Source organism: Haliaeetus leucocephalus, unplaced genomic scaffold (assembly GCF_000737465.1).
Source record: "Haliaeetus leucocephalus isolate CR32 unplaced genomic scaffold, Haliaeetus_leucocephalus-4.0 Scaffold351, whole genome shotgun sequence".
In the NCBI taxonomy this organism is placed as follows: Eukaryota; Metazoa; Chordata; class Aves; order Accipitriformes; family Accipitridae; genus Haliaeetus; species Haliaeetus leucocephalus.
Genome location: NW_010972787.1, coordinates 361,359 through 374,196, shown reverse-complemented (window position 1 = coordinate 374,196; position 12,838 = coordinate 361,359). Strand labels below are relative to the sequence as shown.

Sequence of the window (12,838 nt, the reverse complement as noted above, 5' to 3'; positions counted from 1 at the left end):
TTGGCCTATTGACTAACTGAAAAATAACAAAACAAAGCAGATATAATGCTTCACTACAGCAGCTGGAGGAGATTCAAACCTGGAATTGGGCCTTAACACCAGGCACAGTAAAACACATATAGATCGCTGCGACATCAACGAATGTGCAATCTCTCCAGCAAGGGGATCAAAGCAGCAAAAAAAATCCTTTGCAAAAGAAACTTTTTTGCTTTTCCAGATTTCACATTATTCTACATAAAGTACTGCTGTCAACTGTTGACAAAGTACTGCAAGTAGTAGTACTATATGACAGCTACGCAATCTGTGTTCACTTCTCTTTCTCATGCAGACAGACACAATGTACTGCCAGAAGTTTCCCTGGCTCCAGGTCGGACCCACCGCTGGCCAAGGCCGAGCCCATCAGCGATGGTGGTAGTGCCTCTGAGATAACAGATTTAAGAAGGGGAAACCTGCAGGAGGTTGGAATGTGAGAGGAACAGCTCTGCAGATACCGAGGTCAGTGAGGAAGGAGGTGGAGGAGGAGCGGGGCTGGAGGGCATGCCCCCGCAGCCCATGGTGAGACGGCAGGCTGTCCTCCCCCAGCCCGTGGAGGGGAGCAGGGAAGCAGATGTCCACCTGCAGCCCGGGCAGAAGCCCTTGCTGGAGCAGGGGGATGCCCCCAAAGATTGCCAGTACTCCATGGGAAAGACTGTGCTGGAGCAGTCTGTGCCTGAAGGACTGCAGCCCATGGGAAGGACCCTCGTTGGAGAAGTTCGTGAAGTACTGTATCCCGTGGGAGGGACCCCACGCTGGAGCAGAGGACAAGTGTGAGGAGTCCTCCCCCTGAGAAGGAAGGAGTGGCAGAGACAAGGTGTGATGAACTGACCACAACCCCCATTCCCCGTCCAGTTGAGTCTGCAAAGGAGGGGGGGGTGGGGGAAAGGTGTTTTTAAGATTTGGCTTTATTTCACATTAGCCTGTTTTGATTTGATTGGTAACAAATTAATTTTTTTATTTTTTTTCCCCAAACTGAGTCTGTCTTTTGCCCATGACCATAAGTGGTGAGTGATCCCTCCCTGTCCTTGCCTCAACCCACGAGCTTTCCATTATATTTTCTCCTCCCTACCCCACCGCCAGGGATGAGTGAGCAAGTGGCCTCATGTGCTTTGTTGCCAGCTGGGCTTAAACCATGACAGCCCCTCAGACCACAATCCTACTCCGAGTGAAGTTACAGCTATTCTTTGATTTTAGCGCTAGCATTTCATGCTTTCTTCTGGAATAAGAAATGTGCAATGTCTTCTCATAAAGACAGACAAAAAGCAGTTATTTAGTGAGATTTCACAAATTCTAACACAGAACACTAAAAACATGCTAACAGCACAATGTAGTCTTAGACTATGGTAGCCTTTAAATGGCAAGACAAATTCAGCTGATATACCAAAAAAAAAAAAAAAAATCCTGTTTCATATTTTGATGTGAAATGCAATGACTTCTTCAGAGCAAGCTCTTATAGAAAGACATTTTAAATCAGCTTCTAAAAGTAATACTGAAACCAATGGATTATTTTGCTATTATAAATGAAAGTACAGCTGGCAGTTCTATTCACCAACAGAAACTGAGCTGGCCAGACATCATCATTCCCTAACAATGATCAGGGAATGCACACAAGTAAATGAACAACACCTACAATGCTCAGGTACCTCCTTCAATTCAAAGCAAGCTGACAAAGATTTTCAGGACATAAGTTAAAAGAGTAAAACTCAGAGAACATTGTATGGCTTTAAGAAGAATACCACTTTTGTTTGCTATTGAATATGGAAAAATCAAACATCAGTAAACATTTTTTAAAATTAATTCAAATGAATGGTGTATCAGACAAAATACTGCCTTTTCTGAGGTTTGTTAATTATGCTCAAACAAAGAACTTGTTACATTAACATACTAACTTCACTATGCCTCTATTTGGACGGGGTGAAAAGCTGGGCATCTCTCAACTCTTTAAAAAGACAGAAGCTTAGACACTCAGAGAAAAATCTGTCCTTGCACAAAACAAATTAAGCAGGAAATTTAAGACCAGTACAATTTTTAAGTGTCACAAGAGTTCCTAATCTGCACCTAGAAGATTTCCAGTCCTTTTTGAAATATGAGCCAGTTGTAAAGAGTCTGAGGTCACTTCTGCAGAACTGCTGCAGAATTTTACACGTTAGTGCTTCATTCTAATACTGTTAGTACATTTACTAAATATAAGACATATTCCATTAGTGAACTTCTCCAGAATGATTTGAACACATAAAAACACAGCACAGTGATTTCTTTTACTGTAGAACAAGTTCAGACAAAGATTTAAAATAGCTGGGAAAAGGTTAAATACTCCCAGAAGCTATTTCAAGAGAAGAAATGTGTATTACTTTCCTTGCAATATATGCTACATCTACATTTAACATTTAAAATGTTTTCAGAAGACAGGATGAGCAACCATTTGAAAACAGGAGAAATCAAATCAACTAAAGTGACACTAATCTGAATAAACAGGCTTTCCAGATGGTCTGATTAATAACCAAAACGAACAGAGAAATTGCTTTTGCTGTGTTATTTATCTTACTAGCCAGCTTTAGCCCTCTACATTAAGAAGCTCAAATGCATGGTACTCCACTAATAATAATGGGGGCCAAGCTAATCAAGAGTTTATGGGTCAGGATCAAAGGCCAACAAAGAAGATGTCATGGTTGGAATTCGAGCACTTCAAAGACCGAGATGTAGCCTTCTTTACAAAAGTAAAAGAAGCCTCCATATTGCAGTTGCAGGCCCAGGTGCTCTTGGTACCTGAGCCACCCTGACACCTGCTCAAAGGGCAACACAGCAGAGCACAAGCATCAAAGATTTCTCAAGTGCATTAAAGATCGTTTCTCCAAGTTAGCTGGATTAGCCAACTCTGAGAGGCACTCTACTGGAACTGCTACTCATGCATGGGCAAGTACATTTACTTCTAAGGCGAGTGAAGGTCAATAGCAGACTTGGCTGCAAAATGAGAAAAGGTAGTTCAAGATCCTAGAAGAAATGAGGATGATGCCTAAGACAATAATAATCCCGGACTTTGAGAGAGGAGACTGCAGCTTGTTCAGAGATCTGTATAGCAGGATCAGAAAGCTCAGATGCTTACAGAAGTAGTTACAGAAAGCTCAGAAAGGGATGACTGGATCTCCAGGTGGTCGAGGGGGAGTTGCATGAGAAATGCCCAAACTCTTAAGATCATTGGATGGAATATTAAGGTCTGTATGAGTAATACCATAGGAGGCTGAGATTAACTAGGTAACAGCATGAGAAACGATAAGTCTGGTTACAGGTGTATGAAGACTGGAAACAACAAAAAAAAGTAATTAGTGGCAGGCTTTTTAGTTGGAAGGAGACTGGGGTGTAGAAAAGGAAGTCCAAGGGCAGTGAGAAGGAAGGCCAAGAACCAGCAAAGGAATGACAAGATGTGCAAAGCCTGTGATGGGTGCTGCCTGGGGGACCTGCACTTGCTCATGGTAGTCGGAGCAAGGCAACAACGAAACCCTTTGCCCTAACCATGCAGTAAGGGTCATGCCTACATCCACAGCCAGGGGGACTAGGGTGAGAGTGCAGTGGGTGCTTTCCCTGATCAGTGAGATGGCAGACAGATAGGGACAGATGGATCATGTATCCTGGCATCACCCAGTTCAGACCTGACAGCACCTGCAGCTACCTACTGCTTTGTAACACTGATCTGTAAGCCATACTTGCAAAATCAGCTGGGTACTACATCGTGTGTATCAGACATTTCCCAAATAACTTGGCTTTAACCTGCTTTATTTATTCTCTATGTACCAATAACAGGGATAAAAAGAGAAAAATATGCTGCATTCCTCCTGGAAGACATAACAAAATTCACAGAGGAAATTGCCTTCCTTGGCAGCCCCTTAGAGCTGTGACTAATCTGTCCATTCAAGACGCTTGCCTGTTAAGATCTGCCGCTGGAGACTGATACATACATATTAGCATTTAACAAAATTAAGTGCCTGAGAAGTAAAGTATTTCGAACCCCTGCCTCCTCACTACCTTGTCTCCTATCCAGGAGGCCAGACTAACTAATTATTCCTTTCCACCCTGTTGTTTGTTTATGTTTTCTTACATTTTCAAAGCTGTCCTTTGCAATGAAAACACAAATTTCTCTTTTATGCAAGCATCGAGGTTCTCCTTCACCAAACTTAAAGGCTGCCTATGTTAACACAAGGCCTGTGCAAGTCTTCCTCCAGCAAATTATTCTTGATAGCAATTCATAATGAGAGGATACTGGAAAGAACACTAATCTACCACAGCTTAAAGGTGATCAATCTCTAGAATACATATGTGTATATGTGTATCAACATACACAATCACTTTTTGGTTTTTATATGTATTGTTTTCTAGATATACAATAATTTTATATAACGTATAAATCATTTTATATAATATACAAAAAAAGACTACTGCTTTTCTACAGACTCAGTCAACAGAGCTTAAGAGAATATCAGTCCACAGACATGCCAGGCAAAAGAGCAGTGGAGAAAGTGGGCAACAGCCTGACAGACTGAAATGCAAACCTGACAGGGGCATTAAGCAGCCTGTTTTCTCTGCAGGATTTTTAGTGGAGTAACATCTATCAAGCTAGCAGTAAATCTCCACAGGGAGGCTGAAATACTTTTCAGAGAATACACACAGAAGGTAAAGGGAAGAAAGGATCCTCTGCCATGATTTTTTGCACAGAACATAAACCAAGGTTGCTTCTGAATGCAGAATTCAAACATACCAGACTTTGAGGGCCTTTCAAATAAATTAAGCTGACTGATCCACTGTATCAGTGCATGTGCACTGAATTGAAAGCCAAGACACTGCAGGGTGTATTTAGGTAGACTAGCAGTCTGGAGAGTGGGGAAGAAGAGTGCCAACAAACTCTTCATTTAGAGCAGAATCTCCAAGTTATCTCCCAGATTTATTATCTTCTGACTTTTTGATTATGCTTCCATATATTTCACAGTCTTGACTAAACCTCTCCTACTCTTTCCAAACAACTGTCTGGTTTCTTCCATTTTAATATAAGAATGTAACTTTGCAAAGATGGGATTAGAATTGACTTTGATGAAGGACCAAATCCTGGCACAGAGGCCTGAGAAGAACAGAACCGTAGACTACTCTGTCCACACCGATATCAGATACTAGATGGCATACCATACTGATATCCAGAAAGAGGCACTGGGATTCCAAAAATTCAGCATTACCACCATCTGTCAGTTGGGTTCTTAACACACTGGTTAAGTTTATGTGGTCATCCCTCTTAGTCCTAACCTTCTGCCACTCCCCCTTACATTCAGCATAGTAAGACCTAAAATAAGGTTTTAAAGAGGATGACAAATCACACAGGTGAAGGGGCAGGCAATGCATGTAGTGAAATTTTTCAAGTTTTTGCTAGTTCTCCTTTTTAAAAATTTCTCAGTCCATAAAGTAAGAAAGCATCTTTTATAATAGGCTTATGTACCTTAAAAAACATAATCATGTTAATTGCAGCACAGCACAAGAAGACCAGGTGTTCTACAGTCTAGTAATTTGTCACATTTTAGTTCATTATGCCACGTGCTGACAAGTTTGAAGACTTAAGTCTTCTCTGTATGAAATTCCAGAGACATAAAATTAATTTACCATGCATCTTTGAGCACCTTCCTGCTCCCTTCTGTCTACCCTATGTCCCACGAGATTATTCGAAAACTTCACTTCTTAAAACAATCTCAGATGGTTGTCATCTGTAAAATCAACCTGTCAAAATTAATTTCCCTCCCATAAAATATGTGGAATGGTTCACATATATGTACAAAAATAGACACAGTAAAATAGATGCTATTCAGTCCATTGCAGATGCTTCATCTTTACCAAGCACACTGAATCTTCTGAAAAGTAATTTATGTCCAAGGAGCTATGTCCCAATCACACTCAAAATGAGACTGTAATATATCATCTTTACATACTCCAATTTCTTTTTAAATAATACACTTTACAGGTTGGCATTTAGCTATGAGGCTGAAGGGTAATCTGAAAAAAAAAAAAAAAACCCAAAAAAAAACCCACCAAACCCCTACTGTTCTCTATCCTTTTACTTCACAAGTTTTGTCTTCTATTGTATATAGCAAATGTACCTTCTGTTTTAAGAGTTTTTTCTCTCTGTAGAGATATGTTGGTTTTGCACATAATTTTTATTTAGAATGTCTTTGAAAACATGCAAAAGCACAACATAAATATGAAACTGTAAATACATTACAAGACTGTCCAATTCTGTGTGTTAACATAGTCAAAACAGCTATTTAAAGCTATCACACACTCCAAAACTTCTCACTATACAATTTTCACTTTCCAACTTGACCATACTTACAGGGCATATTCTGCTAGAGGCAATCGGAAAACATCAAATACTTCCTTATTCTTCATCAAGTAAACTGAACGCAAGTAGGATACAAAACACTGAAAGAAAAATAAAAGTATTTAACAAAAAAAGAAACCACTCAATTACTAACATATGAAACTAACATTATACTGTTGCTCTAAACACAAAATAGAATTTCACTATTAAGTGGTCTAACATTGATTTCAGGCTTTAATTCTTTTACACAATACCCATCAGCCAAAATGTATACAGAAGTGATGCAACTTCAAATATTCAAATATTTCATTAAATGCACAGTAATTGGCTGAATTTCCCAACTGTATGTCATGTTATTTTCCCTAGAAAGAAAATATGGCAAATTAGTCAGAAGGAAACATCACTGATTTTTCTTCTCCCAGCTTTTCCAAATGTTGTTATGCTATTCTGATATCTGAATTATGTGAAAGCAAGAACAGACTGTGTTGCTATCCATCTGACGTGTCCTGACTTAATCTTAGCCACTAACAGGAAGTGAATCAACTCAATGTAGCGGCACTTCACTGTGGCCTAAGATAATTCGTATTACCTTGCATTTGCCATCAGCTCATCACATACATGCAGTCAATGAATGCAACTCAGCTGATCAACATAAATTCACTATACAACATCCACTAAGATCAGTCTAAGATTGAAGTTTCAATTAATCCCAGACTTTCACCAAGAAAACTGGAAGCACTGCATAACAGAATAACTTAATCTTGTGTTGCATTTTCCCTCCATCCTTCCCAAAAGAAAAGATTCTTATTCATCGCATGTTTCTTTTACATAGTCTATTTCTGCCTATCATCAGCCACATAAATACAGGAATATTTTAAGTACCAGAAAAGATCTTTGGATTTCTGTTGTTAGTAACCTAATTTCTAACACATTCCAAAACTCCTACCATGAGGCTTAAACCAGTAAACACTAGTAACAATAGCAAATTAAGTTCATAGGGTTATATTCAAGCATACTATAATCACACCCTTGTTCTGGTACAGGCAGCTGTCAGAGAAAATTATTGTATTAATAATTCATGTGGAATTTAAAAAAAAAAACAAAAAACAAAACAACAAAACCCACAATGATTTCTTGTTAACCTGAGATAGAATAGGAAAAGACCCAATAGTTAGGAGTATCAATCTGTTAGGAGCATTGTTCTCTTATGGGGATTCTTTAAATGCTTATAAGAGAAAAAACATTTCCAAAGGTGAAAAGAAAGATGAGACAGTAAAGTAAGCAATGTCATAAAGTCATACTTTTCCCCTTGGCAAACTGAAATAAAAACTATTAATTGTAAGACATGTAAGAGCTAAGAGATATACTTTTTAAGCTGCCCAACACTTCATTATGGAAGTAAATTTTCATTTGCTTATTTTTCCAAATGCTAAGTTTTGGGGTAAAGTTTCCTGTCCAGATTACGTCCTTCAATTAATTTTAGTAGTGGAAGGTGATAGCACAATACATTCAACTGCTACCTAGAATGAGGTGTGGTATAAAACACTTTTTGGTCACATTAAATTATTAATCGTTTCACAAAGATAACTAGAACCTTTAAGAAAGGCTTCAAATTTGACAGAGCTCATTAATCTATTGCTGTCTAGCAAGCAGTGACAAAAAAAAAATGACAGAGCCTCTTTTTTTCTCTGTACTGACAGATGGAAAATAGCAGGTTAAACAAGAAGTATCTTTTCTGTGAATCTGAGAGCTGCAGATCTGAAGATCTACATGAGTCACTACATGCCACAGAGTAGACATCTCATTCTGCCTGTTGGATAAGCTATAAAGCCACCCACATACTTTATTAGTATATCTTTGGTAATCGTGGTCTAGAAATTAATAAATGATAGATATGAGGCAGAAAGAACACACCTTTTGCACACGTATCAAGCCCTACTATAACTAAGAATGAACAACCAAACAAATGCCAGATGATCTAACTCGCATCTATCAGCTGTCAACATGGTTCAGCCCACTTAGACTCAACACAATTTTTCAAGTTCGTCATGGACTGTACGCAGGATGGTATTGCTCTATGTTCAAAGAAATGGGCATCTAATTAAGGTAAGAGGCTTCAAAGATCATTCAATAGTAATATAATGACGATTAAAGTCTTCAGCTGACCTCATTCTCTATTATTTTAGGCATTGTGAACACTTCCAGCAAAAGATATTCCCTGCTCCAAGAGCTTACACCCAAACTAGAAAAGTTAGATACAGCATAGAAGAGTTGTTCTACTTTACAAGAAGAGAAATGAAGTACAGAAAGAGCAAATGACTTCTTTGATTTTGATTTGATTTCAGTACCTTCACTTTGACCTTCTTCTAAAATATCATCATCTCTCTTGGATTTTATTCAATTCTCCTAAGACTTGGTCACTCTGCACACACACACTGGACAGCTGAGGGAGAACAAGTTCAGTGAGTCTGAACTTTTTCCCTGCTCTTTTATCAATTGCTGTTGTCCACTGCTATTTTTGCTGTTTTGATATCACTTTCAAGGATGTTTCTTTTTAATAACGGAACATTACAAAAATATTATATGAATTAACTTATACCATTATGGAAAAATGTTACGGTTGGGCATCAGAAACATATTACAGTTCTATTACAATAGTAGCTAAAGGCCCCCAAAACCACCTGAGATACAAGTATTAGAAACACAAGGTAATAAGTACTATGCTCTACTAATTTGCTATATTTAAATTTTGATTTATTGATGTATTTCTTGGGTAATTGTTTTAAATATTAAAACACACACAATTCAATCTATATGCTGTTTTGACAGAATTCAAAGTCCAGTCAGGGCATGACTGGAATCTCAGGCTGTAGCACCCTGTGTGTCCCTCTGGGTGCAATGAAGAATTTAATGGACAGACATCACTTCAGTGTCCCAGTACCCCCTACACAGTAACGTCCAAACTAGCAAGAAAAAAACATTCTTTTTTAAACTGTTTTCCAGAACTGGATGAATTGATATATTAAATATTAAAATTACAAGAAATGCCAAAAGGCAGCATCAGTCCATGAGAAGAACTACAAAGGCTCCAAAGGACCCCCAGTCTGATCCACTCTCTTTCCAAGCAACAGCAGAGGAACCATGTCCTATCAAATGAACCATGAAGTTTGCTGAAGCAATTAGTAATCAAGAATTTTCTTTTTTTCCCCCCCTTTTTTTTTTTAAACAAAGTAAAAGCATCTTGAAGTAAATCAACAAGCTTAGAGAACACAATCACTTAGACCTCATGTCCTCAACACAGTACACTATATCCTACCTGAACTTCTGTGCACAACTGTGCTGTTTCACTGCTATCTGATCCATTCAGGTAGGGAATTTATTTCTTACAAATGTCAAGAATTTGGCAGCTTGCAACAGACAGGCTAGACAGCACAATGCCTATGTCTTTGAGAATTCCAGCATTCCAGATAAGGATCCAAGGTCAGGATTTCATTTGCATTATTTTTATTGTTTTATTCACATTGATATGTAAGACTACTGGGGCATATTTGCATAGTATGTCTGAACACTCATAATTAAATCTTATTAAGGAGGGACAGTTCCACAATAAACCACTTGTCCATAGTTCAAGATTTTCAAAAACTGATTTATGTACAGTTTGCTGCAAGACAATACTGCACTGCTACCCATAAATGAAAAATTGCAACAAAAATGGCTTGAAAGGGTAATTAAATGGCAATTAAAAAAATTTTTTTAAATTAATTTAAATTTTTATCTGTAACACTGACAGATGGCCCATGTTTGATTTTATTCTTGTGCTACTCTGAACTTAATCATTATTTTCTTTTGCCTAATTCAGAATGATCTTCTCTGCCTTTTAAGAGATCTTAAGAAGCCAAAGCCAGAAACACAGAGGTTTGCTAGTATTTTCATTCCAAGTAACATAATGCTGGCTTCCTCCTACTCTTGTCCTCCCCCAACCAGCTGCTCCGTCACTTCTAATACAAATTGTTGTAACTGCAACTTCCTGTGGCAGTTGGAGATGATCATAATATGTCACCAGTACACATGGCCTGTGCAATGTTAGGATGAAGCTTACGCTGACATGCTACAAGTAATACTTTGTACGCTACAAAAACGTGGGATACCTAAACACCAAAAATAGTAGTCCCTTGAACATTGCCTTTATTGCCTTTACCTAACCCCTTCAATCAAAAGGGCTACTGAACTGAAAAGAGTACCCATTTCCTATTCTTCATCATGCTACCAAGAATACATGATGAAAAGTAGATGTATTTGCACTAATTTAAAAGCTTTATGCTTTACAGAATCACAGAATAGTTGAACATGAAAGGTACCTCTGGAGATCATCTAGTCCAAAGCCCTGCTCAAAGCAAGGTCAGCTAGAGAGGCTGCTCAGGAAGACACCCAGTTTTAATATCCAACAACCAACACTGCACAGCCTCTCTGTGCAACCTGTTCTAGTGTTCAACTACACTCACAATAGAAGTTTTTTTCTTGGGTTTAAATGGAGTTTTTTTTATATATAAATTTTTGCCTACCACCGTACAGAGCTACACAATTGTGATGACACGGTGGAGTGCTTATGGGTGAGGATGAGAGGGAAGGCCAAGAAGGCAGATATTGTGCTGGGAGTCTGTTATAGACCGCCCAACCAGGTTGAAAAGACGTATGAATCATTCTACAAGTGGCTGGCAGTAGTCTCAGAATCGTGTGCCCTTGTTCTCGTGGGGGACTTCAACTTTCCAGATGTCTGCTGGAAATACAACACAGCAGAGAGTAAACAATCTAGGAGGTTCCTGGAGTGTGTGGAGAATAACTTCCTGACACAGCTGGTGGGTGAGCCTACCAGGGGAGGAGCCTTGCTAGATCTGTTATTTACAAACAGGGAAGGATTGGTGGGAAGTGTGATGGTCAGAGGCCGTCTTGGGCTTAGCGACCATGAAATGATAGAATTCTCAATTCTTGGTAAGGCAAGGAAGGGGGTTAGCAAAACCACCGCTCTGGACTTCCGGAGGGCAAACTTTGGCCTCTTCCAGGCACTGGTTGAGAGAGTCCCTTGGGAGACAGTCCTGAAGGGCAAAGGGGTCCAGGAGGGATGGACATTCTTTAAGAAAGAAATCTTAATGGCTCAGGACCAGGCTGTTCCCATGTGCCGCAAGTCGAACCGCCGAGGAAAATGACCGGCCTGGCTGAACGGGGAGCTTTTGCTAGGAGTCAAGAATAAAAGGAGAGTTTATCATCTCTGGAAGAAAGGGCGGGCAACTTGGGAGGAGTACAGGGATCTTGTTAGGTCATACAGAGAGGTAATTAGAAAGGCAAAAGCTCAGCTAGAACTAAATCTGGCCACTATCGTAAGGGACAACAAAAAATGTTTTTACAAATATGTTAACAGTAAAAAGAATCCCAAGGAGAATATCTATCCTTTAATGGATACAGAAGGGAACGTTGCCACCAGAGGTGAGGAAAAGGCTGAGGTACTTAATGCCTTCTTTGCCTCAGTCTTTAATAGGGAGACCAGTTATCCTCAGGGTACTCTGCCCCCTGAGCTGGAAGGCGAGGACGAAGAGCAGAATATACCCCCCTTAATCCACAAGGAAATAGTTAGCGACCTACTACGCCATCCGGACACTCACAAATCTATGGGACCTGATGGGATCCATCCAAGAGTACTGAGGGAACTGGCGGAGGTGCTTGCCAAGCCACTCTCCACCATCTATCGGCAATCCTGGTCAACGGGGGAGGTCCCAGAGGACTGGAAGCTTGCCAACGTGATGCCCATTTACAAGAAGGGCTGGAGGGAGGATCCGGGGAACTACAGGCCTGTCAGCCTGACCTCGGTACCGGGGAAGATTATGGAACAGTTTGTCTTGAGAGCACTCACATGGCAAGTCCAGCACAAGCAGGGGATTGGGCCCAGTCAACATGGGTTTACAAAAGGCAGATCCTGCTTGACCAACCTTATCTCCTTCTATGACCAGGTGACCCACCTAGTGGATGAGGGAAAGGCTGTGGATGTTATCTTCCTTGACTTCAGCAAGGCCTTTGACACTGTCTCTCATGGCATACTCCTTGAGAAGCTGGCGTCTCCTGGCTTGGACAAGTGTACTCTTCGCTGGGTGAAAAACTGGCTGGATGGACGAGCCCAGAGGGTTGTGGTGAATGGGGTGAAATCCAGCTGGCGGCAGGTCACAAGTGGTGTTCCTCAGGGCTCAGTGTTGGGCCCTGTTCTGTTTAATATCTTTATCGATGATTTGGATGAGGGGATTGAGTGCACCCTCAGCAAGTTTGCAGATGACACCAAGTTGGGAGGCAGGGTCAATCTGCTTGAGGGTAGGAAGGCTCTACAGAGGGATCTGGACAGGCTGGATCGATGGGCTGAGGCCAACTGTATGAAGTTCAACAAGGCCAAGTGCCAGGTCCTGCACTTTG

The 12,838-nt window shown here is 40.1% G+C and overlaps 1 protein-coding gene across 1 annotated transcript in view; it reads right to left on the bottom strand.

Moving 5' to 3' along the window:
• DDX10 (DEAD (Asp-Glu-Ala-Asp) box polypeptide 10) overlaps positions 1-12,838 on the bottom strand; it is a 193,893-nt gene that overhangs the window by 145,340 nt on the left and 35,715 nt on the right. The window contains exon 12 of the mRNA XM_010572595.1: positions 6,398-6,486. Within this exon, the coding sequence (XP_010570897.1) occupies positions 6,398-6,486 (89 nt within the window). The remainder of the gene's footprint in view (positions 1-6,397; positions 6,487-12,838) is intronic.